General features: G+C 44.2%; 1 protein-coding gene across 2 annotated transcripts; it reads right to left on the reverse strand.

The window, feature by feature from the left end:
* Nucleotides 1–4,865: 4,865 nt before the first annotated feature.
* Nucleotides 4,866–17,881, reverse strand: CHMP7 (charged multivesicular body protein 7). 2 transcript variants are annotated; one of them, XM_032800866.2, is made up of 10 exons: nucleotides 17,472–17,881; nucleotides 15,565–15,739; nucleotides 13,233–13,418; nucleotides 11,189–11,322; nucleotides 10,709–10,757; nucleotides 10,260–10,379; nucleotides 9,798–9,896; nucleotides 9,404–9,464; nucleotides 8,139–8,291; nucleotides 4,866–7,023 (listed from the first exon to the last, which is right to left on the reverse strand). In XM_032800866.2, exons 1-10 carry the CDS (start codon nucleotides 17,759–17,761, stop codon nucleotides 6,959–6,961), a joined length of 1,332 nt encoding a protein of 443 aa, XP_032656757.1. In that variant the 5' UTR covers nucleotides 17,762–17,881; the 3' UTR covers nucleotides 4,866–6,958. The 2 variants fall into 2 exon arrangements, with proteins under 2 accessions (XP_032656757.1, XP_032656756.1); XM_032800865.2 differs by having other exon boundaries at nucleotides 8,139–8,294.
* Between the last annotated feature and the right edge of the window lie 5,789 nt (nucleotides 17,882–23,670).

A 23,670-nucleotide genomic window follows, 5' to 3' on the forward strand; every position in this document is an offset into this window, starting at 1 on the left:
GCCACTAACCATTTACAGAGAGCTCCTGTCATAAACAGATAGTAGAAGTTAACAGAACAGAAGTACTTTATATCTCTTTTGACTGTAAAGGGTTAACAAGTTCAGTAAGCCTGGCTGTCACCTGACCAAAGGACCAATCAGGGGACAGGATACTTTCAAATCTTGAGGGAGGGAAGTTTCTGTTGTGATGTTAGTTTTTGTGTTGTTGTTCTCTGTGGGTTTTCTGAGAGTGACAGCATGCAACCAGGTTTCTCTCCAATCTCTCCGATACAGGCTCTGTATAGTTCACAATAGTGGTTACTGGTAGATAAGCTTGAGTTAGGCTCTATGTTTTGTTTTTTATTTGCCAATGTGTATTTAGCTGAAGGAGTTTAATTTGTTTTTGGCTGGAAGGAGTTCAATTTGTTTATTGCTTGAAAGGATTTTTAATTTGTACTTGGTATACCTAGGCTGGGATGGTATTCAGTGTCTATAGCTGAACCCGTTGTACTATTCCATCTTAAATTTTACAAAGAATTTTTACTGTTTCTCTCTTTAATTTAAAGTTTTCTTTGTTTAAGAACCTGCTTTGTTTTTTTTTTGGTCTGGTAGAGACCCAGGACTGGGTCTAGGATTCACCAGGACTTGGTGGGCAGAAGGAGGGAAGGGGAGAAGATAGGGTATAATTTTCTCTCTGTGTTAGGATTACTTTCTCTCTCAGGGAGAGTTGCTGGGGGGAGAGAGAAGGAGGATGGGAGGTTGAATTTTCTTTCTCTGTTTTGTGATTCAGGAGTTTGTGAATCACAGTATCTTCCAGGGGTACCTCAGGAGGGGAGCTGGGAGATGGTCAACAGTGGGGGAAAGGGTTTACATTTCTTGTATTAAGATCCAGAGGATCTGGGTCTTGGGGTTCCCCGGGCAAGGTTTTGGGGAGACCAGAGTGTACCAGGCATTAGAATTCCTGGTTGGTGGCAGCGCTACAAGTACTAAGCTGGTACTTGAGCTTAGAGGAATTCATGCTGGTACCCCATCTTTTGGACGCTAAGGTTCAGGTGGGGAACTATACCATGACAGCTCCATCATTAACACCATCCACCTTTCCCTTCCCTGAGGGCCACCATCCCAGGCAAAGGGGACTGCTCTCCCCTGTACATTAGCTCTGCAACACTCATTTACTAGGAATCAGGACTGACCCATTCACGTGCAGTTTAGTCTTCAAGTTCATGTGCCATATCCACCAACCGTGCAACTCCACTGACTTCAACCGAGTTATACCAAGGGTCACACTTCGGCCCAAGAGGCTGGAGATTTCATTGCAGGAGAAGAGGAATGGTAGCAAATATGGTTCAGATCTTAGGAATTAGGAACCACTGAATTATTCAGGGAAAACTAGGTACCACCCTAAAGAATCTTCATCCCTTTATATGCATTTTACCTCTGGGCCACACGTTCTGTTTCTCCCTAGGATTCTCTCTGCACTGAATCACACAGTCTGTCCCCAAAGACGTCGCAAAAGAGCACTGACCTTGGTGTCTGAGGGATTTCTCTGGGGCTAAATTTCCTGGAGAAATAGCTCTCAAGAAGCCTCTCAACATTAACCTGCTTTGGAGAAACTCTTTGCTGGCAAACTTCCCAAGAAACAAGCAGCAAAACCCTTCTTGGGAGACAAACTCTCCCAAGAAATCAGCCCCACTCAGCACTAAACTCGCTAATTACCCAGCTGTTTGCTGTAACACAACACAGGACAGCAACCTTAATCCTTCCCTCTATGGTGCACCATTTCTAAATGAAGCAGCACTCAGTCATATTGAAACAACTGAAGCCTATTGTGTGTTTTGGTTTCATTAGCTTTACCCCAACCCATGCATTGTATAATCTCAGGTTTCAATCTGAATAGACACTACCCCATGACCACTTTCAGCTGCTGTCATCAAGGCTGTTCATAGGTGACACACCCTCTCTCCGACTGAGCCAAGAAAGTGATTCTGTTTTCATCATGAAGCGAATATTTTTCTTCTTTAATAAATTTCATGACAGCATCCTCCCACCCCTCTTCCCCCCAGCATGAGCTCTTTAAAGAAAACTAGCTAAATACATTATAGTAACAGCTTGCAAGAGCTTCATTTGTCTCATTAAGTTCCATCACTTTCCAGCCAACTATTTATGCCAAGAAGGTGTTTGCCCTTTACAACTTTTACTAGCGCCTTTGAAATTGTCAGACCTTTTACTTGCCAATGGCGATATGAAAATGGACGAAAGCATTTCGAAACAGAAGGGAGAGTGGGTAATATAAGCAACAAGAGACTTCAACTTCTGGCCAAGGACATACAAACACAGGAAAGCACTTCTATGATTCAAGCTGATGCATTAAGTGCATGAAATTGGGGATGTTAGCCACTAATGCAGCTTCTCATGATGCTGAGCATTAGCCCGAAGCGCCATTCTATGCATAGGCACGTTTTGCCACTGCAGGTCATTTTTACCATGTTGGATCTCAAAGGGCATTCATCTCAATGCTCTCTATGCATAGCACATGGATTTCAAAAGTTCTTATTGTTGGACATATGGTAGGCACGCGCTTGAAGTCAGTCACCTAGTATTACATAGTCATAAGTCTCAGCCCAAAGTTGCATTCTGTCCCTCACTTAGGTCAGAATGAGTGCCTTAAGATGCCTATAAGCAGGACTACTGCAAGCCAGGACATGGTCCTATCTCATAAGCTACACAGGACAGTCCTTGGATGGGAAGTATTCCAGGAAAACCTAGGCACTGCAGGAAGTGGGGCTGATGATTCTTTCATGGAGAAGGGGGCATTCTTCATAAGTGTGGCCATACTGGGTCAGATCAAAGGTCCATCTTGCCCAGTATCCTGTCTTCCGACAGTGGCCAATGCCAAGTGCCCCAGAGGGAATGAACAGAACAGGTCATCATCAAGTGATCCATCCCATCGCCCATTCTCAGCTTCTGGCAAACAGAGGCTAGGGACACCATCCCTGCACATCCTGGCTAATAGCATTGATGGACCTATCCTCCATGAACGTATCTAGTTCTTTTTTGAACCCTGTTATCGTCCTTCCTTTTAAATTAGTTCTGAACCAATACTTCAGCATGGTGCTATTGAACACCCTTCTGCCTAAGACATAAGACCACAGTTCTGTATCTCAGTCTGTGGAACTAACGTTCATTGTAATTCCTCTGATCTTTTTTGAAAGAGCAAGTTATTAACCCTGGTGTCATGACCAAATTGGAGCTTAGGTAATTACATTCTGCCCATCTGAAAATCTTCCTACAATTTCTGTTGGATGCAAAATCCTTTGCTTCCTACACTAAACTGATGTAAGGTTGCATCATTAAACAGCTGCTGACCCATCTCAAGAGTAGCTGAATTTCAGTGAAGTGAGTACTGTGTATATATTTTGCAAAGCACTTTGATATGAAACGATTCTATTTTGGTGGCAAGTCATTGTTTAGCATTTTTGTATTTAACATCATTCCCTTCCTAGCAACAGGGTGCTCTCTAAATTACCTCTCTACTATTTTCCCCCTTCTTTTTCACAGCCACATCTTTAAGCTTTCTTTCCATTCAGTCATCTTGATTACTTTCCCACTCAGAGTCAAAGCATGAAAATTACAAGCCACTTCAAGTAAAGCACCAGCTGCTCAGATTTAACTCTTAAATGCCTCTTCCAACCCTTCAGAACAATAGTCTCTCTGGCATGTTTTACACACGCTTGCAATGGGGATATATACAGCAACTTCGCCGTACCTTGCCTCTCACAGAAGGGAAGTATCCTGTCTGGGAGTTTGGTACTCTGCTACTCCAGTCCCTACAGAAAGGATCTAGAACTACTGCCTGTAAGCAAAGTCTCAGCTACCACTATAGGTTCAGGCAGTGTACAAGTAACTTAGAATGCAATGTGAGAACAAAACAACTCCCTTCCTCCGCAAAATTTATGCAATAGAGGGCCAGTATCACAGCATGGAGCAGACACAACAATAATTCCTTGCCTTACTAATGTAGAATATAGCATTCAGTTCTAGGCATCGTTAAAAAATGGGGAGAGACGTTGGGAATTTGGAGAAGAAGGAAGAGTCTAGATATTTTCTAGGACTGACAATTCAGGAATCAGCGGTTGCTATTCTGAATGTTAACTCTTAATTTAAAATCAATAAGGGAAAGTCATACATGATCAAAGAGTAGGAGAGAATGACTTATGAAGATTAATCCAATAAAGTAGGTAATAACTGAACAGGGACTCAGACCAGGACTGTATAAGCATCCAAATGAGATTGATAACCAAGCATGGTCATTTACTGTAATCCAAGGGGACATAACTAGACATAACAAAGGAAGTCGAAGAAAGGAACGTTTACATTGATTCTCTAAATGTTTGGCGGGGGGGTTATTAGATTGTGGGATAGTGTCCTTGGTGAAAGTCCCAACATTTTAGTCATTTTATAAAACGGACCGGAGGAAAAGTGTGAGAAACAAACGTGCTGCTTTCTGGGAATGAATGAGAGGTAGAAAGGATGGCACGTCCTGAAGAACAAAGAGCAATCACACAGCTTTTTAAGCCAATGCTCACAAAAACACCAATGCTCCTGAACCATAAGCCAGCAGGGCTGTTTCTCACTGAAAGCAACTGCCTGTTTTAATTTAGACACAGAACTGAGCACTAGCAGAGGTCCTGTTGTGGGTACATCCAACAGCTGGGTGCATGGATTATCCATCACTCTGTTTTTGAAGTCAAACCACTGTCAGCTCCCCATTTATGTTTAGTGAGCAATCTTTCCATAATAGGTGTAGGAAGCACCACGGGAACAGCATTAATAATGTGATCAATGTCAGAGATAATGCAAGAGAGAAACTGGCAGCACAATGGATGTTTTTGTTTTTTTCCCCTTTTATTACACAGCAGGTAGAAAAAACAGCAATTGTTTCCCCTCTTTCTCTTTACAAAGGAAAGAAATACGGAGATTAAAATTATCTAGTATGATTGTGTTTGCGGCCCATATGACTTGCTAACCTCCTGCACCATACCCTCCACAGGAGGAGGGGTCTCCACTCAGTAATGGCATTTGTGCAGGGGAGGAGAAGAGGAGCTGCTGTGTTCAGATGCAGCAGACTGTAGATGCTTCATTGGTAGTTCTCTCCCCCCCTCTCCTGGAGTTGGGCTAGGTCCAGTGTCCCTTCTTCTGTTCATTACTCCATGACCCTTTATTATTATTCATCCAAACTGCCTTCCACCTGGCTTGAGCAATGGAGAGCCATTGGTACAGGAGGCAGCACAGGGCTAATACCCAATAAGACACTGACTCAAATGTGGGGGCATGAGGAGGAGACCAGTTAAAAATGTATACACAGCTAGCCCAACCTACAGTCTTCTTTCCTTGAGTCAGCCCACACTTGGCACTCACCACTCCACGTCTAGTGCATGGTGCTCCCATCAGGAGCCAGGATACACAAGAGCACAGTTGGAAGTACCTGCCTCGCCTAAAGCAGCTAATCCAGCCATGCTAGATGCAACTGGAAGCAAGACAGATCAGGCTTACCTTCTTCTGAGTACACGATAAGCATAGTAAAAGTGACCTGCAAAGAGGAATTGCACTTCTTCCTAATGAACAAAGGCAGCTCCTAAAGGTTATTTCCTCTGCTTGTCTTTTTACATTAGAAATTCAGTTCTTCTCTAGGACAACTGGTGTCCTAGAGAAATTATGACATCTCAAGACTGCAAATTAAAGGAGAGGATTGTTAGACTGTTTAATACTCTGTTTTACTTTTACTGCCACTGTCTAAGGAACACTTTGGAAAAGGATATAAAATCCCCATCCATTCAGTGATGGTGTAAAAAGCTCACACTAGCCATTCCTGTGATTCCCAACAAGTTCTCCAGCAAAGGCAGGAAAGACTAAACTTGAGCTATCCGTTATTTCTACAAGTAAAAAACAAGCAGAAACTTAACAAACATTGCTGGCCTTTATCATCACGCAGCCTAAAAAGCAACACTTTCATTTAAAAAACCCTTTGCAGGTCTTCTTTCAAGGCCTTAGGCTACGTCTTCACTACCCGCCATATCGGCGGGTAGCAATCGATTGCATGGGGATCAATATATCGCGTCTCATCTAGATGCGATATATCGATCCCCGAACGCGCTTATATCGATTCCGGAACTCCACCAACCCAAGCGGAGTTGCGGAATCGACAGGAGGAGGCGCGGACATCAATCCCGCGCCGTGAGGACGGTGAGTAATTCGATCTTAGATACTTTGACTTCAGCTCCGTTATTCACGTAGCTGAAGTTGCGAATCTAAGATCAATTTTCCCCCGTAGTATAGACCAGCCCTTAGTGTATTACAGAAAGAGGAGTAAATTTCATCTTGTGCTGGCAATTGCTGCCCCCTAGTGGCAACAAGGCTCATACACTAAAACAGTTATTGGTCTCGTTGACCACAATCGTGCAAATACAAACAAGGGAAGATGGATAGTACTAGCAACATGTGTGTAAGCTTGCTGCAGACAGATGACTGTCAAGAACAGTACCTATGTTACGTGCCAAATGTTTTACACAACCACACAAACAGCCAGAGGTCAAGCAGCTGTGATCCTACTGCGTTTCAGGGTCTCCTCAATGCTGGCCTTAGCAAAACTGAGGATTGTTATGAAGTAGGTGAGCTCAGGAATTGTAATCCTGCAGGGAAGACAGAGCTCATTGGCAAGAGTGAACATTGTAGGTGACTTGGGATAACAAGTCAAACTGAGAACAGTGTAGATATTGACACTAAAGAGACGACAGCAACACCAGATAGGATCAGTTCCAGAAAGGGTGGATTGTCATGGCAGTAGATCCTGTCGTTTGGCGAAGTGATATCCGGTAAAGAGGGGGGCATTAGCCCACACTCCAAAAGTTACTTTTGAAAGTTACGGTCACTAGTTAAGCAAGCTTAAGACAACTTCTCAAATTACAGCAGCAGGACGCTGTTAGAGACCCAGTCCCAGAGCTCTTTTGGGTTCAGAATATTTGGAAGCAGTCTTTTGTGCCAAACCTACAAATGAAGAAGCAACAGAAGAAAAGTGAGTGTTTAGCAGCAGCATGGGTTAAAGAAAGACCAACCATATCCTAAGACCCAGACACACACACAGGCAAACAGTTACTAAGCCCCCATACTGTGTAAGTCCATAGTGGTTTCTTGATACTAAAACAGCATACCACCTAGGGTTTGCCCTCAGATGTAAAGGATACTAATCCACACTTCAGGACATAGGAAAGTTAGTAACTGCTCAAAGGTATGAAGAAAATTCTAGGGGTAGGTCATTCAATCATCAAGAGATTTCATGCCTTCCTCTGAAGCTTCTGATATTTACTACTTTTCAGGGACTACTGATTTGATCCAGTATGTTAATTCCTTTTTTTTTTTTTTTTTTAAATTAACCTTAAGTCACTCATCATTACTAGGTGAAGCTGAGACTGGTGGCCAATTTAAGCAGCCATATCAGCTACATGAGAAGAAGAGGGGGCACAATGAAAGGCCCAGAAGAACACTAAGAGGGTCTGCAGCATATTCAGGGACCTGGCAGATCAACCGTTTTAGCTACGGGCCTGCCAACATTTATAAAACAGACCAAAACACACTTTTACAACGACACACACAGCTGGCACCATCCAGTTCTTCACAGTGCTCCGCTTTTGGAAGGAGTTAACTAGCTGGAAAACAGTTTCCACTAGCTACTAAAATAGGAGCTCTCTTGTTTCATCATATAATGGGAGTAGGTCTGCTCAAAGAAGGGCGTCTCCTCTCTGTGAAAATATAATGCTGGATTCACAGCCAAGGAGACTATAGACATTTAGCCACAGAATAGGGATGACGTGAGCAAGGATAGAACAAGCTTACCCCTCCACCCTACAGCACCTCTCTAATAGGACAACTCCTGAAACCCCACTGACAGAGGTTTAGAGGTAACTACGCTTTCCTGGCCCATATCATGCTTAGCCCAGTCTATGCCAAGACTGCCAGGCGGTGCTAATTTACGGCACAGCAGTGCATTTCTAGAGCAGGACATTTGATCGCTGGCAAGTGTACAGAGAGCCACCACCTCTTGATATGTGATTGTCTTTGATCCCAATAGTAGGCCACCAGCTAAGATTGTTGCTGATACATACCTCCATCCTTCTTCTCCAACTCTGCTTCAAGCTCAATATCAGAGATGCTGGGAAGTAGAGGCTTCTGGGGAACAGCAGGCAGGTCCAAAGGCTCTTTAGTGGAGTCCTGAAGGAGACTATCCAGTTCCTTCTCAAGTTCTTCACTGTCAACCTCTGCTAGGTTAGAGAATAAACAAATCAATATCTGGAGGAATTAAACAATATCCCCACAGCACAAGAAACGGGCTGGAAGACCATGTAAGCAAAACATCCCAGTGGCCAAGGAAGGCATTGTAGCAGGAGAGTGCTGCAAGGACAATCCTACATCAGTGGAAGAGCTGCTCACTCACGACTGGACACTAAGACAAGCCCCTTTCAAAGGGAACATTACACTTGAGAACCTGAGCCTGAGAAGCTCCTGCCAACTTGTCTTTTACCAGTGGTTTGCAAAGATTCCTGCTCAGGTAAGAAAAAAACTTAACACTGACTTTACAAGTCAAGTTCAGAACAAGCACTAATGTCCCAGTTTCAGCCTCCACCAAAGTTACTTCAAGCCAGAAAGAGAACCATTGCAACTCTCTTATTATCCAAAACCGTGAGCAGCGCCGAATGCTTCTTCCTCAGACAGGGACCTCATGCCTCAGGGCAGAAGAGGCAGAAAGTTCAACACCTAGGGCTGGGGTGGGAAGGATCTGTCTGCCCAAGACAGTAGGGGCTGATACCTTCTGACTGAGGGTAGGATGTATCACTGCTGAAGCCTGTGTGTGGTGGAGGGTCTGGAGGTGGGGAAGTGTTTTGGAAGAGACAGATAGCAACATAGGTGCTGTAGAAGATAAACCAGGAAGAAAGGAAGATATTACAAAAGCTAATAGTGTCCATCCAGAAAACAGACTAAACTACTCAGTAGTTTACAGCCCCAACCTTGGAGGGCTGCAAGCAGTTCTATGAGCTTATATGTTTGGAGGAGTCCAATTGTGAGCTGGCTCCCACCCCCAGTTCTCCCTCCACCTAATACTAAGTCCTGCCATGGGTGCAGGGGACTAGACTAAATGCTCTCTCGAGGTCCCTTCCAGTCCTATGATTCTACCTGTTGAGTCACTTGCAATAAGCGATCAGACACCAGGAGACTACCTGTAAACCCTTACTCCCTCTACAAGGCACCAGTAGAGCAGATGACTCTGAAGGGCTGAGAACAACTGCTTATTCTCAGAGAACAGCCACTGGCAAACACCTGAAGGGAGGGCTAGGGGAGGAGGAGAGAAAGCCCACAAAATGGATGAACTCACCCAAGCCATTGATCGACATTCCTGCCAGAGCCTGAACGACTTCATCCTGGGTGTCACAAAGCTGGAAGAGAATTAACAGTACATGGGTGTGCAATAAAGCCCTTCAAGTATTTTTGACTGCAGTTAGACACTACACAGATGAGCACTGTAAAAGAACATTAGAGAGCATCTAGCAACACTTAAAGTGCTAATGTTGCAGATATTTTAAGGACAAAGGAGTAATATGGAAGTTGATTTAAGGAAAGCTGTATGGACCATTCAGCCCAAGAGACATGCAGAGCATAAGGGCAAAATAGTGTCAGAAGCCTCAAGTCTAACTCCTGGGAAATGTGCCTAGTACATTCACCCCCAGTTTCCCTATCTGTTCTTATATGCCACCATCATCTCACAATACCTCTTGAATCTGATCCACCAGGTTCTCTGTCTTCTCCACAGTGACATCTTTCATGGACAGTTTCAGAGCTCCTACTCCAGCCTGGTAGGCATTGAACACCTCAATACGCAGAAAAGAAAGGAATGTTACTTCTATTAGGGATGTGTTCCTTAGACTAAGGAAACTCTATAAGCTGTTGCTTCTTCAGAAAAGCTCTAGTGTCTGCCTTCTGCTATCCTAGAGAGTTTTCAGTAGGGCAGCAGCATGAAGAGGCAAAGAGAGGATGCAGCCAGAGGCCAATTTCCTTGCCACAATCACAATAAGACTCCTAGGCCATCCTCAGTATCTCTTGGAGTAGAGAGGATGAGGTCTTACTCATATGCAGGAGCTCTTCAACCACAGAGCTTGAAGAGGTAGGTAAAGCAAAGCAAACTTGAGCAGGAAAGTAAACATATGACATGAGAGGTAGAAGAACCACACTACCATCTGATCTGTCTGAGAAGCATATATACGATCCAAGATGCCCTGAACTGCATCCAGCTTGGAAAGGAGCTCTTCAATTCGCCGCTCTGTCCTTCGCTTGGACTTCAAATATCTCAGTGCCTGGGAATATGCACACAAACTTGAATCAGAAACCAGGCAGCATCCAAAAAGTCCCTTCTTAAAAGAACTATTCCAGTGCAGCAAAGCACATGCCATGGGCTGACTTTAGGACTGAGATGCCCTCAAACTCTCCTCACCATCCTACTCCAAGCAAGAATGTTTGCATGAGGTGGCACCATGTGAATCAAGTCCCTCTGCCAGAGCAGTAGGTTTTGCAGGTTTCAGAATGGTCTTGGCATGCAACACAAACTCACAGGTTGCCCATCTTGTACCACAGTTCCAAGACCACAGCTTCCTAAGGCAGAGCAGGCAGGGTCAAGTACACTTACCAACTGCTTTTTGCCAGCTCTACAAGCGCTCCGGGCATCTTCTTTACACCTGCAAGGACAAATGGCCAGGAGAAGCTCAAGCCTACAAGCAGGAGGGGATCATGAAACAACTGTGATATTCCCCAGCCCCATCCTCCCCTCCACCACTGTTCAGCCATTTGCAACTGGCTCACTCAGATCCAGTGCACCCCATAAATCACTCCACCACTTTCCAGGATGCCTACTAGCAAATGATACAAAGTATTCTGGGGTGCATCCAAGGACAACATATGGCAAGTGGCTGATGTGGAGACACAGGGTAAAATGGGTGGAGAACCCTGGGTTGCCATACTTCGCTCCCCATGCACCTGACAGAGAAATAAGAGGCATTTCTTGCCTTTACACAGTCACAAGAAAAAAAAAAAAAATTCCCTCAGCAACACATTATATATGCACTAAGGCCAGGTCACAAGCAAAGTTTTTTTCACATACACACACTACCTCTCTGCTTCTTGGGAAAGGGACTCCACCTTCTGTGATAGCAACTGCTCACTCTGCATCAGCTGATAGACCCCGATGTCCACATCATTCACTGGGGATACTTTGGCATGCAGACCTCGGGCAAACTTCACTATCTAAAGGAGGAGCAGCACATTACTGAATTGCCAGACTGTAGGATTTGTGTTCTTACAAGCCGGAATCTTTAGAGCAACATCTACACCAAGAAAGCAAGACTTCTTCCTTGAAAAAATAAAAGGCTGTGTAAACTCTGCCGTCACAGTTCCTTGTTCAACTTTGGGCCCGTAATACTAAAAGGGACACTGGTAAATTAGAATCTAAAGAAAGGGCAATGCCAGCTCGTCCTATAATCCAGTAAAATATCACATTTGAGCCATGTTAGTATGCAGCCATGATGCCTCAAAAGAATGCCCAGAAACTGCAGTGGTGTTGCATAACTTCAGGGGGCATTCTTCTTTTCGACTCAGCACCAATTACTTAGCATTTGTGCCGCACTTTGAAGATGTGAAGTGTCCAAGTATTACTGCTATCTAAACAGTGCCCCTGCATGATATTAGCAGGCACTGCACAGCTGAAGGTGTCATCATTCAGATTAGATGTGAAACCAACATCAGAACCACTTACAGTCATCAGAAAGCCTATGGTACAACCCACCGCCCAAGAGCTGTAGTATTAACCTCCGTGTTGTGTCCAAATTCCAACTGGAAAGATTACATTCAACCACTCCGAAATCCCTATTCATCTTCAGCTGGTTACAGTGTTCTCTTTTTCTTCCTGTCCTAGACCACTGTGTAGTGTTGCTGGAAGAACACCAAATAACCTGTGTCTATAGCTTGCCCATCAGCTTGTAAAGCGTAGAATTCTTTGGAGTGAACAGCGTTAGATATTTACAAGATTGTTTGGGGAGTGGAATTTAGATCCCTCACTTAGTGAACACTCTAGACCCTCAGCCCCGCACCACCAGCTTATGACAATGGGGAAAAGCCATTTCTTCCTGTACACATACAAGGTGAACGGCTAATGGAAGACATCGGCATTTAGCCATAAAAGAGAGTGCCCTGTCAGCAAAACAGAATGCAAGACAGGAATGGGACCACACACACTCTACATAAGAACATAAGAATGGCCCTACTGGGTCAGACCAAGGGTCCATCTAGCCCAGTATCTTGTCTTCAGACAGTGGCCAGTGCCAAATGCCACAGAGGGAATGAACAGAACAGGTAATCACCAAGTGATCCATCCTCTGTCGCTCATTCCCATCTTCTGGCAAACAGAGGCAAGGGACACCATTCCTGCCCCTCTTGGCTAATAGCCATTGATGGACCTATCCTCCATGAACTTATCTAGTCCTTTTCTGAACCCTGTTATGGTCTTGGCCTTCACAACGTCCTCTGGCAAGAAGTTCCACAGGTTGACTATGCATTGTGTGAAGAAATACTTCCTTTTATTTGTTTTAAACATGCTGCCTATTAATTTCATTTGGAGATCCCTAGTTCTTGTGTTATGAGAAGCAGTAAACAACACGTCCTTATCTACTTTCTCTATACCAGTCATGATTTTATAGACCTCAATCATATCTCCTCTTAGCCGTCTCTTTTCCAAGCTGAGAAGTCCCAGTCTTATTAATCTCTCCTCATACGGAAGCCATTTCATATGCCTAATCATTTTTGTTGCCCTTTTCTGAACCTTTTCCAATTCCAATATATCTTTTTGAGATGGGGCGACCACATCTGCACACAGTATTCAAGATGTGGGCCTACCATGTATTTATATAGAGGTAGCATATTTTCTGTCCTATTATCTATCCCTTTCTTAATTATTTCCAGCATTCTGTTTGCTTTTTTGACTGCCGCTGCACATTGAGTGGATGTTTTCAGAGAACTATTCACAATGACTCCAAGATCTCTTTCTTGAGTGGCAACAGCTAATTTAGACCCCATCATTTTATACATATAGTTGGGACTATGCTTTCCAATGTGCATTACTTTGTATTTATCAAAATTAAATTTCATCTGCCATTCTGTACCTTTTCTCTATTCTGCTCCATGACCGTGACCCTCTTTTCCTTCTGCAGCTGGAGCAGCAGTAGATAGAATGTCCTCTCATCCGGACATATGCTGGCACAGAGTGAGCGCAATTCTGAGAGGACAACAACAGGGTGGGAAGAGAGTGCAGAATTCTGATAGAGGCGATACACTTCCTCTGCCTTTTCCTGAAGGAAAGAAACAAAACTGCTAGTGTGCATTGGGATCCCTTTCTTATTACTGCAATGGATGCCAATCTGACATCTCTATGCCAATGCAGATTTCATACACAGGTGAAGAATCACAACAGTATTGTATCATAGCCCACACAAGTCATGTATAATCAAGAATATTTTACCAGTAAATCTACACATAAAGTATAGTTCACGTCATAACTCATAACATAGCAAGAATAGCACAGTGTAGAGCTATGAGCACAGGAATGGGAGACAGAAGCTGTGGAATAGCAATCCCAAGTGAGGTAAGTCACTTTACCTCTCCCCCATCTGTAAAATGAGGATAACACACACCTAACCTCACAGGAATACTAAGGATTTATGTTTCATTTTTAAAAAGCACCATGTCCTTATCAGCTTTCATATCCATGCCAAATGAATGTGTTTACACTCCTATGTCGTCTCCTCTGCCATTCAAATTCTCTCTGTATTCTCTTCCCAGAAGCTTACCTGATATCATAGCTCTAGTCTAAAACTTTGGGGAAAGGTGACTTTTGTATTTTAGGAACTCAGGAGGTCTGGAAGTATATTTTATTTATTGCACACATTACACAGAAAAGTTTCTAAAAGTCCCAGGGCTAAAAGTGGACTATGAAGGTTCAATTAAAAGAATTGTTTGTAAAATTTAAAAAAAGGGAAAGTTTATAATTCTTTAAAAACAGCATTGCTGTTAATGGACTATAGGAGAATCACTTGTTCCCTCAGTTCCTGAGGCACTGGAGCTGCAAGCTTCCTGTTTCCTCTCCCAAAGCATATATCAAAATAAGAAACAGACACTGCATGGTGAGTAAGCCATTCCATAGCCGTTTCTATGCTTCTCAAAGGTTTTCCTTTTCGACTTTGTCCCAATTCAAACTTTTTTTAAAATTTCAACTTGATCAGTTAAGCCATTTTTTCCAATGTAACACAAAATACATGTCTCTTTTCAAAAATGAAAGATACACTTAAACTTGGAATCTAGACAACTTAAAATAATTAAATAAATAAAGTTGAATGCAGTGTCATGAATTCCATCTGCCTCTGAATCCCACAGTGAACGTTTGAGGCTTTACAGTCATTTTTTTTTTTTTAAAGGGTTTATTTCCTGATGCTGTATAAAAGCCCCATTCTAATATGGGACACTGACATCCATGAAACAGTGCAACTGCACACTGAGTGCTGTCAAGTGCACAATGCAAACAAGTTGAACAGAGAAAAGAGTTCTCTATAATCCCAGTGAGTTATAATCATTTAAGCTGCTGCTTGTAATGAAAATAGGTAACAAAAGTTCAGAAAGATGTGATTTTTTTTTTAGTTGATTTTTCACTTCAAACTCTTATTTTTTAGTTCAGCTAACTCAAGGACATAAGGCCGACTAAAGGAATCAGATGCAATGCCACTTAAGCCAAATGGGGCAAGACTGATTTATACCAGTTTAGAATCTGGCTCTATTTTTAAACTTCAAAAGTTGCTATAAACAAGTGCCTTTCACAGGTTTGGAGACGCACATACAGAAAAGTGTATAAACAATGCTTCAGTTTAATTTTAAAGCTACATGTGAATTCAATGAAGACAAGAGATACTGGATAGACAGTCACTGACACTTATGTATGTATCTATAGAACAAATGGTGCTCAGACAGTAATCTGCAGGCTTCCACACATACTGTACTGAAAAAAATATATATACCTCAAACTTAACTTGGAGGAGGCCCTTTTTAAATGTAAGAGAAGAGTGGCTTCACAGCAGAGACTGCCAACTCTGCTCATGTGTTATGATTCAGAGACATTCACTAGAAAATGAACTGAAAACCCATCAACTCATTTTACAGAAGCCATTTAACAGCCTTTACATTAATATCTGAACACATATGTTCAGATAAGGGCTCTATGTCCCATCTATGAGCCATTCAACCCCCCTCCCTTCTCCTGGGTTTTTGAATGTACATGAATAGAGATGAAGGTCTCTTATTCAACTTTGACTCTTTCCTGTTAATGTGGGGAAAATCTTTATTACATGATTCAAGGAAAACCCATCTCAACACCCTCCCCGCACATACACATTCTCCAGCCTCATAACATGAGTAACCAGGGCAAGCTCCAGACAATGCAATGCTCACCTGAAGTAGCTCCACAAAAATCAGCACTTCGTCCTCCTCAGGCACTTTACTGTCACCCAGCACACTTGACAGGGTCCACTTCAGGGGCTTCAGAATGAAGATTCCCACACCCCATGAGATCCAGCTGCAGTCTACACTGGCTATGAAGTCTGACTCCCTCTGCAGTTTGCCACGTCTGAAGAGAGTAAGACATACAAGAATTAGAAATGGACGAGGCAGCCCAGTCCCCACTGTGCAGATGTAATCATCAGTGCACGTAGAGATCTCTGTGGAGAATCATCTTTAGCAGTAACATTTCCCCAGTACAGAACACATAAGTTGGTTCACAATTCCAGTAGATTTCACAAGATTGTCTAACTGAGCGTTTATTTGGACATCAATTTGAAATCTCAATTTAAAATAAAATTTTATGTACAATATAAAAATGCTCAAAAACAACTACTGTATTTCCAGTTTATTTGCTTTGGGCTTTTGACAGAATTTATACACAATGGTTTACTATAAAATCTTTCCTAAGTCAGTTTCCTTTCCTGTTTGTGTGGGGATTTTCCACACTGCAAATTCATAGAAAATAGTTCAAGGAACTTCCTCTCCCTATACATCCTCTTGCAACTTTGCTGATTCTACAAATCTTTTCCTATGTTGTTCTTTCATTTTACAACGTGAAAATAAAACACACACATACAAAAAAAGGAAACTGGCTGCAGTGAAGCTTTTATAGTGATTGTGCATTTGACAGAACTTTATGCATAAAGTACGTAACCTGGAAACACAAATCATTTTCTCCTCTGATTTCTTCCAGACATGACCATTGTGTGTGTTATTTATAATACCAGTAGGTAAAAGATTTTCAGACTGGCATAAAATATGTGGGTTGTTCCTTAAGTATTTTCAAGGGGGAACAATCTCAGTGCTGTTGCCCCCTACATTGGATAGAGCCTATGAAAAGGCAAAACATGCCTCTAGTGCCCAAGCAACTTCTACAGCACCATACCTAATCCTCCTCTCCAGAGTCTTCTGGCAAACTGGCCTCCCAGCACCCCTACAATATGGCCCCATGCACTTTCACGCAAAGCAGCCTTCCCAATGTCCCTAAGCATATTGCTCCCTATGCCCACTAACTCCTTTTGCCTCATGCACCTTACCTGCTACCCATGTGTGTCCAGCACCCAAGTTTCGAAGTGAACCCTAGCATATCGCTATCACCCTTTCAACTCAGTGCCCCCTCTGATCCATGCCCATCAGTCCTCCTTATGTACAGTACTCCACAACTCCTACCACATTTCCCACCGTAATGCCCCATGCTGCTCAACGTTCCTGTGCCTGGCATACCTAGTGATCACTGGCATATTGCCCCCTCAGTGCCCCATATCCCTCCCAGCATTTCCTTGCACCCAAGGACCCCCAGAATATCATGCACCCTAGTGCTCCATGTCCCTCGTCTCCCTGAACCCCAAACCCACCGGGATATTGCTCTTGCTACTACCGCATGCCCTGTGCACTCCTATGACTTACATCTCTAATAACCCCTTAGTATACTGTCCTCTCTAAGCACCCCACACGCTGCACCTCCAGCGACCCTCAGCATATTGCTCCCAGTACCCCACCCACATACCTGCACCTAGTGACCCCAGTCACCGCCAGTGACACCCAGCATATTGTTCCCGGTACCCCACCCGTATACCTGCAAATGGTGACCCCCAGTCACCGCCAGTGACACCCAGCATATTGCTCCCAGTACCCCACCCGTATACCTGCACCTGCTAACCCCCAGTCACCTCCAGAATATTGCCCTGCCTTAATGCCCCAAGTGCCCAGCATCCCCCAGTGTGTTGCCCCCTTAGCGCCCCCCACCCCGCCTGTGCCCAGCCCATTGCTCTGCCTCCGGGCCCGCCCCGGCCGGGTACCTGAGCAGCTCGCGGAGCACGGTGCCCAGCCCCAGCGGGACGCTGCCGCGGCGCTCGAAGGCCTGCTGCAGCTCCCGCAGGCAGGTCCGCACCGCCCCCCGGCGGCGGCCCCGGCCCAGCACCAGCTCGGCCCAGAAGCCCATCTTGCTGTCCCACTCGGTGCTGTTCACCTCCCGGCTCTGCTTGAAGGCCGAGAATAGGAAGGCCATACGCTCCTCGTCCGACTCCCACTCCGGGGGCAGGTCCCCCTCCGGGGCCGGCCCGGGAAGCGTCTCCGCCGGCGAGCACATCTACGCGAGCCCCCGGCTCCCAGCGCGGCCTATCCCCCCTCTTCACCCCGCAGCCTCCCACTGCCGGGCAGCCGCACGGCGTTTCGCCGCCGCCCCGTTTGTGAGGCCTTCCCGAGCATGCGCCGTGTGGCTTACTGGCCGGCAAGCAAAGTTCTCTTCCCGAAATGCATTGCGGGAGCCGGGCTTGGGGGCGCACAGGGAGCGCTTATCCGCCCCTGTGTGACTGCTGGGGCGTGGGGGTGCCAGTGCCACCCCCGACAAGCCCCCCCCCAAATATTCATGCCAGCATCATGCTGCAAGGTGAAAGCTGTGTGTGGTAACCCCATGACATCACGGTGCTTCAGAATGACATCATCATGTCAGGCATGACATCATGCCAGCACAGCACTACCACAACCCAGGCGGGTCTCCACGCTCGTCACAGTGTGGGGCAGCCCAAGAATGGCGTCACGGTGCTCCAGGCCTCATCAAGTTACCATGACATCACAACGTTCCCAAACGACACCCTGTCACCTCGGAACACAGGGTGGGGATGCCACATATCGCAGCTTAGCGCAGCATGGAAAAACAACACGTCACATCAGTCTGAGGCATGCTGAAAGGTCACAGCATAATGACATTGTCTTAAAATGTCAGCTCACTCCACCCAACCAGCGTCATGTCATGGTACAACAGGATCACGCATAAACATTACCACTTGGGGTCAAAATGCCTTCACACCATGAAATAACATGTCCCAATGTCAAGCAGCTAGGTCAAAACTGGCATCAATCACACAGTATCAGAATGTGATGTATTCAAACATCATCATATCATATCAGCAGCTTTGGCTGAAGTTTCACATCACTTCAAATTTTATGGAGAAAGTCCAGAGAAAGATCTAGAAAACAAGACCTATGAGGGAAGATTAAACAAACCCAATATTTTCAATCTGGAAAAGAGAAGACTGAGAAGGGACATGCTTCAGTCTTCACAGCTGAGGATGTGAGGGAGATTCCCAAACCTGAGCCGTCCTTTGTAGGTGACAAATCTGAGGAATTGTCACAGATTTAAGTGTCACTAGAGATGGTTTTGGAATTAATTGATAAAGTTCACAGTAACAAGTCACTGGGACCAGATGGCATTCACCAAAGAGTTCTGAAAGAACTCAAATGTGAAATTGTGGAACTATTAACTATGGTTTGTAACCTGTCCTTTAGATCGGCTTCTGTACCCAATGACTGGAAGATAGCTAATGTAATGCCAATATTTAAAAAGGGCTCTAGAGGTGATTCCGGCAATTATAGACTGGTAAGTCTAACGTCGGTATTGGGCAAATTAGTTGAAACAATAGTAAAGAATAAAATTGTCAAGACACATAGAAGAACATAAATTGTTAGGGAAAAGTCAGCATGGTTTCTGTAAAGGGAAATCATGTCTTACTAATCTGTTAAGAGTTCTCTGAAGGGGTTAACAAATGTGGACAAGGGGGATCCAGTGAACATAATCTATTTAGATTTCCAGAAAGCCTTTGACAAGGTCCCTCACCAAAGGCTCTTAACGTAAATTAAGCTGTCATGGGATAAGACAGAAAATCCTTTCATGGATTGAGAACTGGTTATAAGACAGGGAACAATGGGTAGGAATTAATGGTAAATTTTCAGAATGTAGAGGGGTAACTAGTGGTGTTCCCCAAGGGTCATTCCGAGGATCAATCCTATTCAATTTATTCATAAATGATCTGGAGAAATGGATAAACAGTGAGATGGCAAAGTTTGCAGACGATACTAAACTGCTCAAGATAGTTAAGACCAAAGCAGACTGTGAAGAACTTCAAAAAGATATCACAAAACTAAGTGTTTGGGCAACAAAATGTCAAATGAAATTTAATGTGGATAAATGTAAAGTAATGCACATTGGAAACAATAACCCCAGCTATACATACAATATGATGGGGGCTAATTTAGCGACAACTAATCAGGAAAGAGATCTTGGAGTCATCATGGATAGTTCTCTGAAGACGTCCACACAGTGTGTAGCGGCAGTCAAAAAAAGCAAACAGGATGTTAGGAATCATTCAAAAAGGGATAGAAAATAAGATGGAGAATATCTTCTTGCCCTTATATAAATCCATGGTATGCCCACATCTTGAATATAGCGTACAGATGTGGTTTTCTCATCTCAAAAAAGATATACTGGCATTAGAAAAGGTTCAGAGAAGGGCAACTAAAATAATTAGGGGTTTGGAACGGGTCCCATATGAGGAGAGAATTAAAGAGGGTAGAGCTTTTTCAGCTTGGAAAGAGGGGACTAAAGGGTATATTGAATAGAGGTTATATAATCAATTGAGTGGGGTGGAGAAAGAGTGAATAAGAAAGTTATTACTATTCCCAAATATTAAGAACTAGGGGCACCAATGAAATTGTGGGCAGCAGGTGTAAACAAATAAGGAAGTTCTTCACCGTGTACAACAACCTGTGGAACTTTCGCATGTCCCTCGAGTGATGTACTTTAGCGTACAAATCTGGTGTTTACTTGGACCGTTCCCAGCTCATACAGCTTGGATTTTCTCCGCTGCCCACCGAATAAGAAATAGGCTCTTATCGCTGGATTCCCCAATACCTGGGGGCCGCCTCTGTTGAACTCCCCAACTTTTCGTGGGAGACCCCCAGACCCAGACCCTGGGTCTCTCTAATCTCGCCCCTAGTCCCCTCCTTCTTCCCTGGGTGAGCTGTGGGCGAGCAGTATTTAAATCTTGAAGGCAAAACAAAGAGGGAAATCACCCTCCCCCTTGAGGCGATGTATCAAATCTAGTTAAAAGCTATATAAAGAGATTTTCCAACCCCCGCTCCTGTAGCCTCACCGGAGAACCACCAACCGCAGCTCAGGTTTTTAAAAAAGGAAGTCTTCGTAAAAAGAAACGAAAATACAAAACAATAAACTGCATCAGAGATCAATACAGACTCTTGCTTATAAGAAAATTGAATACAGTCTTGATTTAAAGATTGCCCTTTAAACCAGTCTCAGCAAATCACGACCAACCTGTAAATACAACACAGAGCAATATAACAGGCCTCATTTGCTCTGTTGGCCTTATGGTACACACTTTTGTGGAAAATATAGAAAGATAAATGAGTGAGCAGAATAAGATGTGCCTCCATAGCTGGGGAAAAACAAAAAACCCTAGAGTACACGATCTTGCCGCCCCTGATAGCTTTGTAAATCCATGTTCTCTATTTTGTCCATCTGGTTGAGGTTTGGTTCCTCCTTGTTCACTCTTACAGGCAAAAAGAAATTAACCCTTCCTTACTATCTAACTTATGACAGGCTCCCACATGAGGAGAGGAGATATTAAAGAGGCTAGGACTTTCAGCTTGGAAAGAGGGGCTAATAATGGGCGTATTGATAGAGGTATTATAATATAGATGTGGGTGGAGAAAGTGAATAAGGAAAAAGTTTTATTACCTTTCCTCATAATAATAAGAACAGGGCCAAATGAATATGTTATGGGACAGCAGGTTAAAACAAATAAAGGAAGTTCTTCACACAGTGTACAGACAACTGTCGGAACCTTGCCTGGGAGGTTTGAAGGCTAGAATAAATTATGGAGATTAAGTCCATAATAGCTATTAGCAGGGATGGTTAAGACCGGTGCCCTAGCTCTGTTATGTCGATGGTGGAGATGGGAATGGCAGGTGAGGATCAACTTAATATATCGTGTTAGAGTTCATTCCCTCTGGCATTGGTCACTGCCGGTAGACAGAATACTGGGCTGAATGGACCTTTGGTCTGACCCAGTATGGCCATTCTTATGTTCTTATAACAGTTTTCAAGTACAGAGGTTGTTATAAGAAAGAGGGAGAAAAATTGTTCATAACCTCTGAGGATAGGACAAGAAACAATGGGCTTAAATTGCAGCCAGGGAGATTCATGTTGGACATTAGGAAAAACTTCCTGTCGGGAGGGTTAAGCATCGGAATAAATTGCCTAGGAAGGTTGTGAAAGCTCCATCATTGGAGATTTTTAAGAGCAGGTTAGACAAACATCCGTCAGACATGGTCTAGATAATACTTAGTCTTGCCATGGGTGCAGGGGCCTTGACTAAATGACCTCTCAAGGTCCCTTCCAATCCTATGATTCTATGACAGAATATATTGTGACACTATCACCACATTACCTCTGGGGGTCAAGTGTCATCCAACTGCAAAGCATCATCCTCACAACATAATAAGGTAAAATTCCTCATTATTATTAATTATTATTATTATTACATTTAATTTATCCTACAGTAGCACCCAAATGCAGCAATCAGCTGGGGGTCCCATTGTGCTGTATGGTGGAATAAAAAAGGAGAGATTGTCCTGACACATCATAATCAATTCGCAACACAATGTAATAATACTTAGCTCTTATATAGCACTTTTCATCAGTAGATCTCAAAGTACTTCAATCCAAGGGCGGCTCCAGTCCCCAGCATGCCAAGCACATGCTTGGGGCAGCATGCTGCGGGGGGCGCTCTGCCGGTCACCAGGAGGGCAGCAGGCGGCTCCGGTGGACCTCCTGCAGGCGTCCCTGCGGAGGGTCTGCTGGTCCCATGGAGCATCTCCAGGCAAGCCTGTGGGAGGTCCACTGGAACCGCGGGACCGGCGACCGGCAGAGCACCCCCCACGGTGTGCCGCCGTGCTTGGGGCGGCAAAATGGCTAGAGCTGCCCCTGCTTCAATCTTTAATACATTTCTTCTCACAACATCCCTGTAAGGTAGGGAAGTGCTATAATCCCCATTTACAGCTAGGGAATTGAGACTAAGTAACTTTCTCAAGGTTACGCGGGAAGTCTGTAGCAGATCAGTAACTAAACCCTGATGGCCCAGATCCTTCCTCATCAGGGTGTGCCAAACATCACTATGTAGGAATGGATCAAAATGTCATCTTGTCACATTGAAACTTCATCGCAAAAGGGCAAAGCCCCATCACATTGTACAAAAAAGTATCATTTTAACCAAAGGGTCATGGTGTTGTGCAATGCAAGATTGCCCCACTGAGCAGCAATGTCATTGCATCAGTCACTGTGTGATCACACTGTCAACTCATTAAGTCCAATCAAATTGTTCATAGGCTATAAAGCAGCAGTGTTATGTCAAGTCACAAAGTCTTCACGTCGAAAAGCAACATCATCGTTATCATGGTGAAAAACTAAATAAAGACGTCTATATTTTGTGCTCGTATAACAAAACAATGTTATACAGTTGAGCCATTGACTAAAGACTAGGTGTGTCTCATGACAAAAAAATGAAGATCAATAAATATATGATCTAAGGCCAATCATAATGTATGGCAGATGCTGAAGGTGTGTTCATTTTAAAAGTATTTATCCAGTCTAAGGGTTTGGCTACCATTGCAGGTGTGCAGCGCTGGGAGTTAAAGCTGTCTTCGTACAGCTGTGTAGGGAAAGAGCTGGAGTGTAGCCACATTGACAGCTACCAGCGCTGCAGTGTGGCCACATTTGCAACATGTTCAGCGGTGTTGGAAGTGGTGCATTATGGGCAGCTATCCCACAGAGCACCTCTTCCCATTTTGGCACCGTGGATTGTGGGAAGGGGGTGGAGGGTGCAAGTCATTCTGCTTCCTGTTCCAATGCCCCGTGATGCATCGCTTCACATCCCAGCAATCCCTGTTTTTCCGTCCACATTTGGCGCCATCTTGACTCTCTCAACGGTTTCTGTGCAGCGCGATTTCTATGGGATGGAGCCCGAACTGCTGAGGAGTATGCTGACAAGTCTCACCAGCACATCACGTTTGGCAGTTGAGCTATTCCTTAAGATACAACATGATGAGGAGTCTGACGGTGATAGTGAGTAGCCTGACGCGTATGACACTAAATTGCTTCTGGCATTCACGGAAATGCTCAGCGCCATGGAACGCCGCTTTTGG

The sequence above is a fragment of the Chelonoidis abingdonii genome, chromosome 2 (genome assembly GCF_003597395.2).
Source record: "Chelonoidis abingdonii isolate Lonesome George chromosome 2, CheloAbing_2.0, whole genome shotgun sequence".
NCBI lineage: Eukaryota > Metazoa > Chordata > Testudines > Testudinidae > Chelonoidis > Chelonoidis abingdonii.

Excerpts from the sequence above, each read along its gene's own strand:
- CHMP7 (XM_032800865.2), bottom strand. The coding sequence starts at position 17,761 with ATGTGCTCGCCGGCGGAGACGCTTCCCGGGCCGGCCCCGGAGGGGGAC. Across the intron at positions 9,897-10,259 it reads CTTCTCAGACAGATCAGATG|GTGTTCAATGCCTACCAGGC; the intron begins GTAGTGTGGTTC and ends CTGCGTATTGAG. Across the intron at positions 7,024-8,138 it reads GTTGGAGAAGAAGGATGGAG|GTTTGGCACAAAAGACTGCT; the intron begins GTATGTATCAGC and ends CTTCATTTGTAG.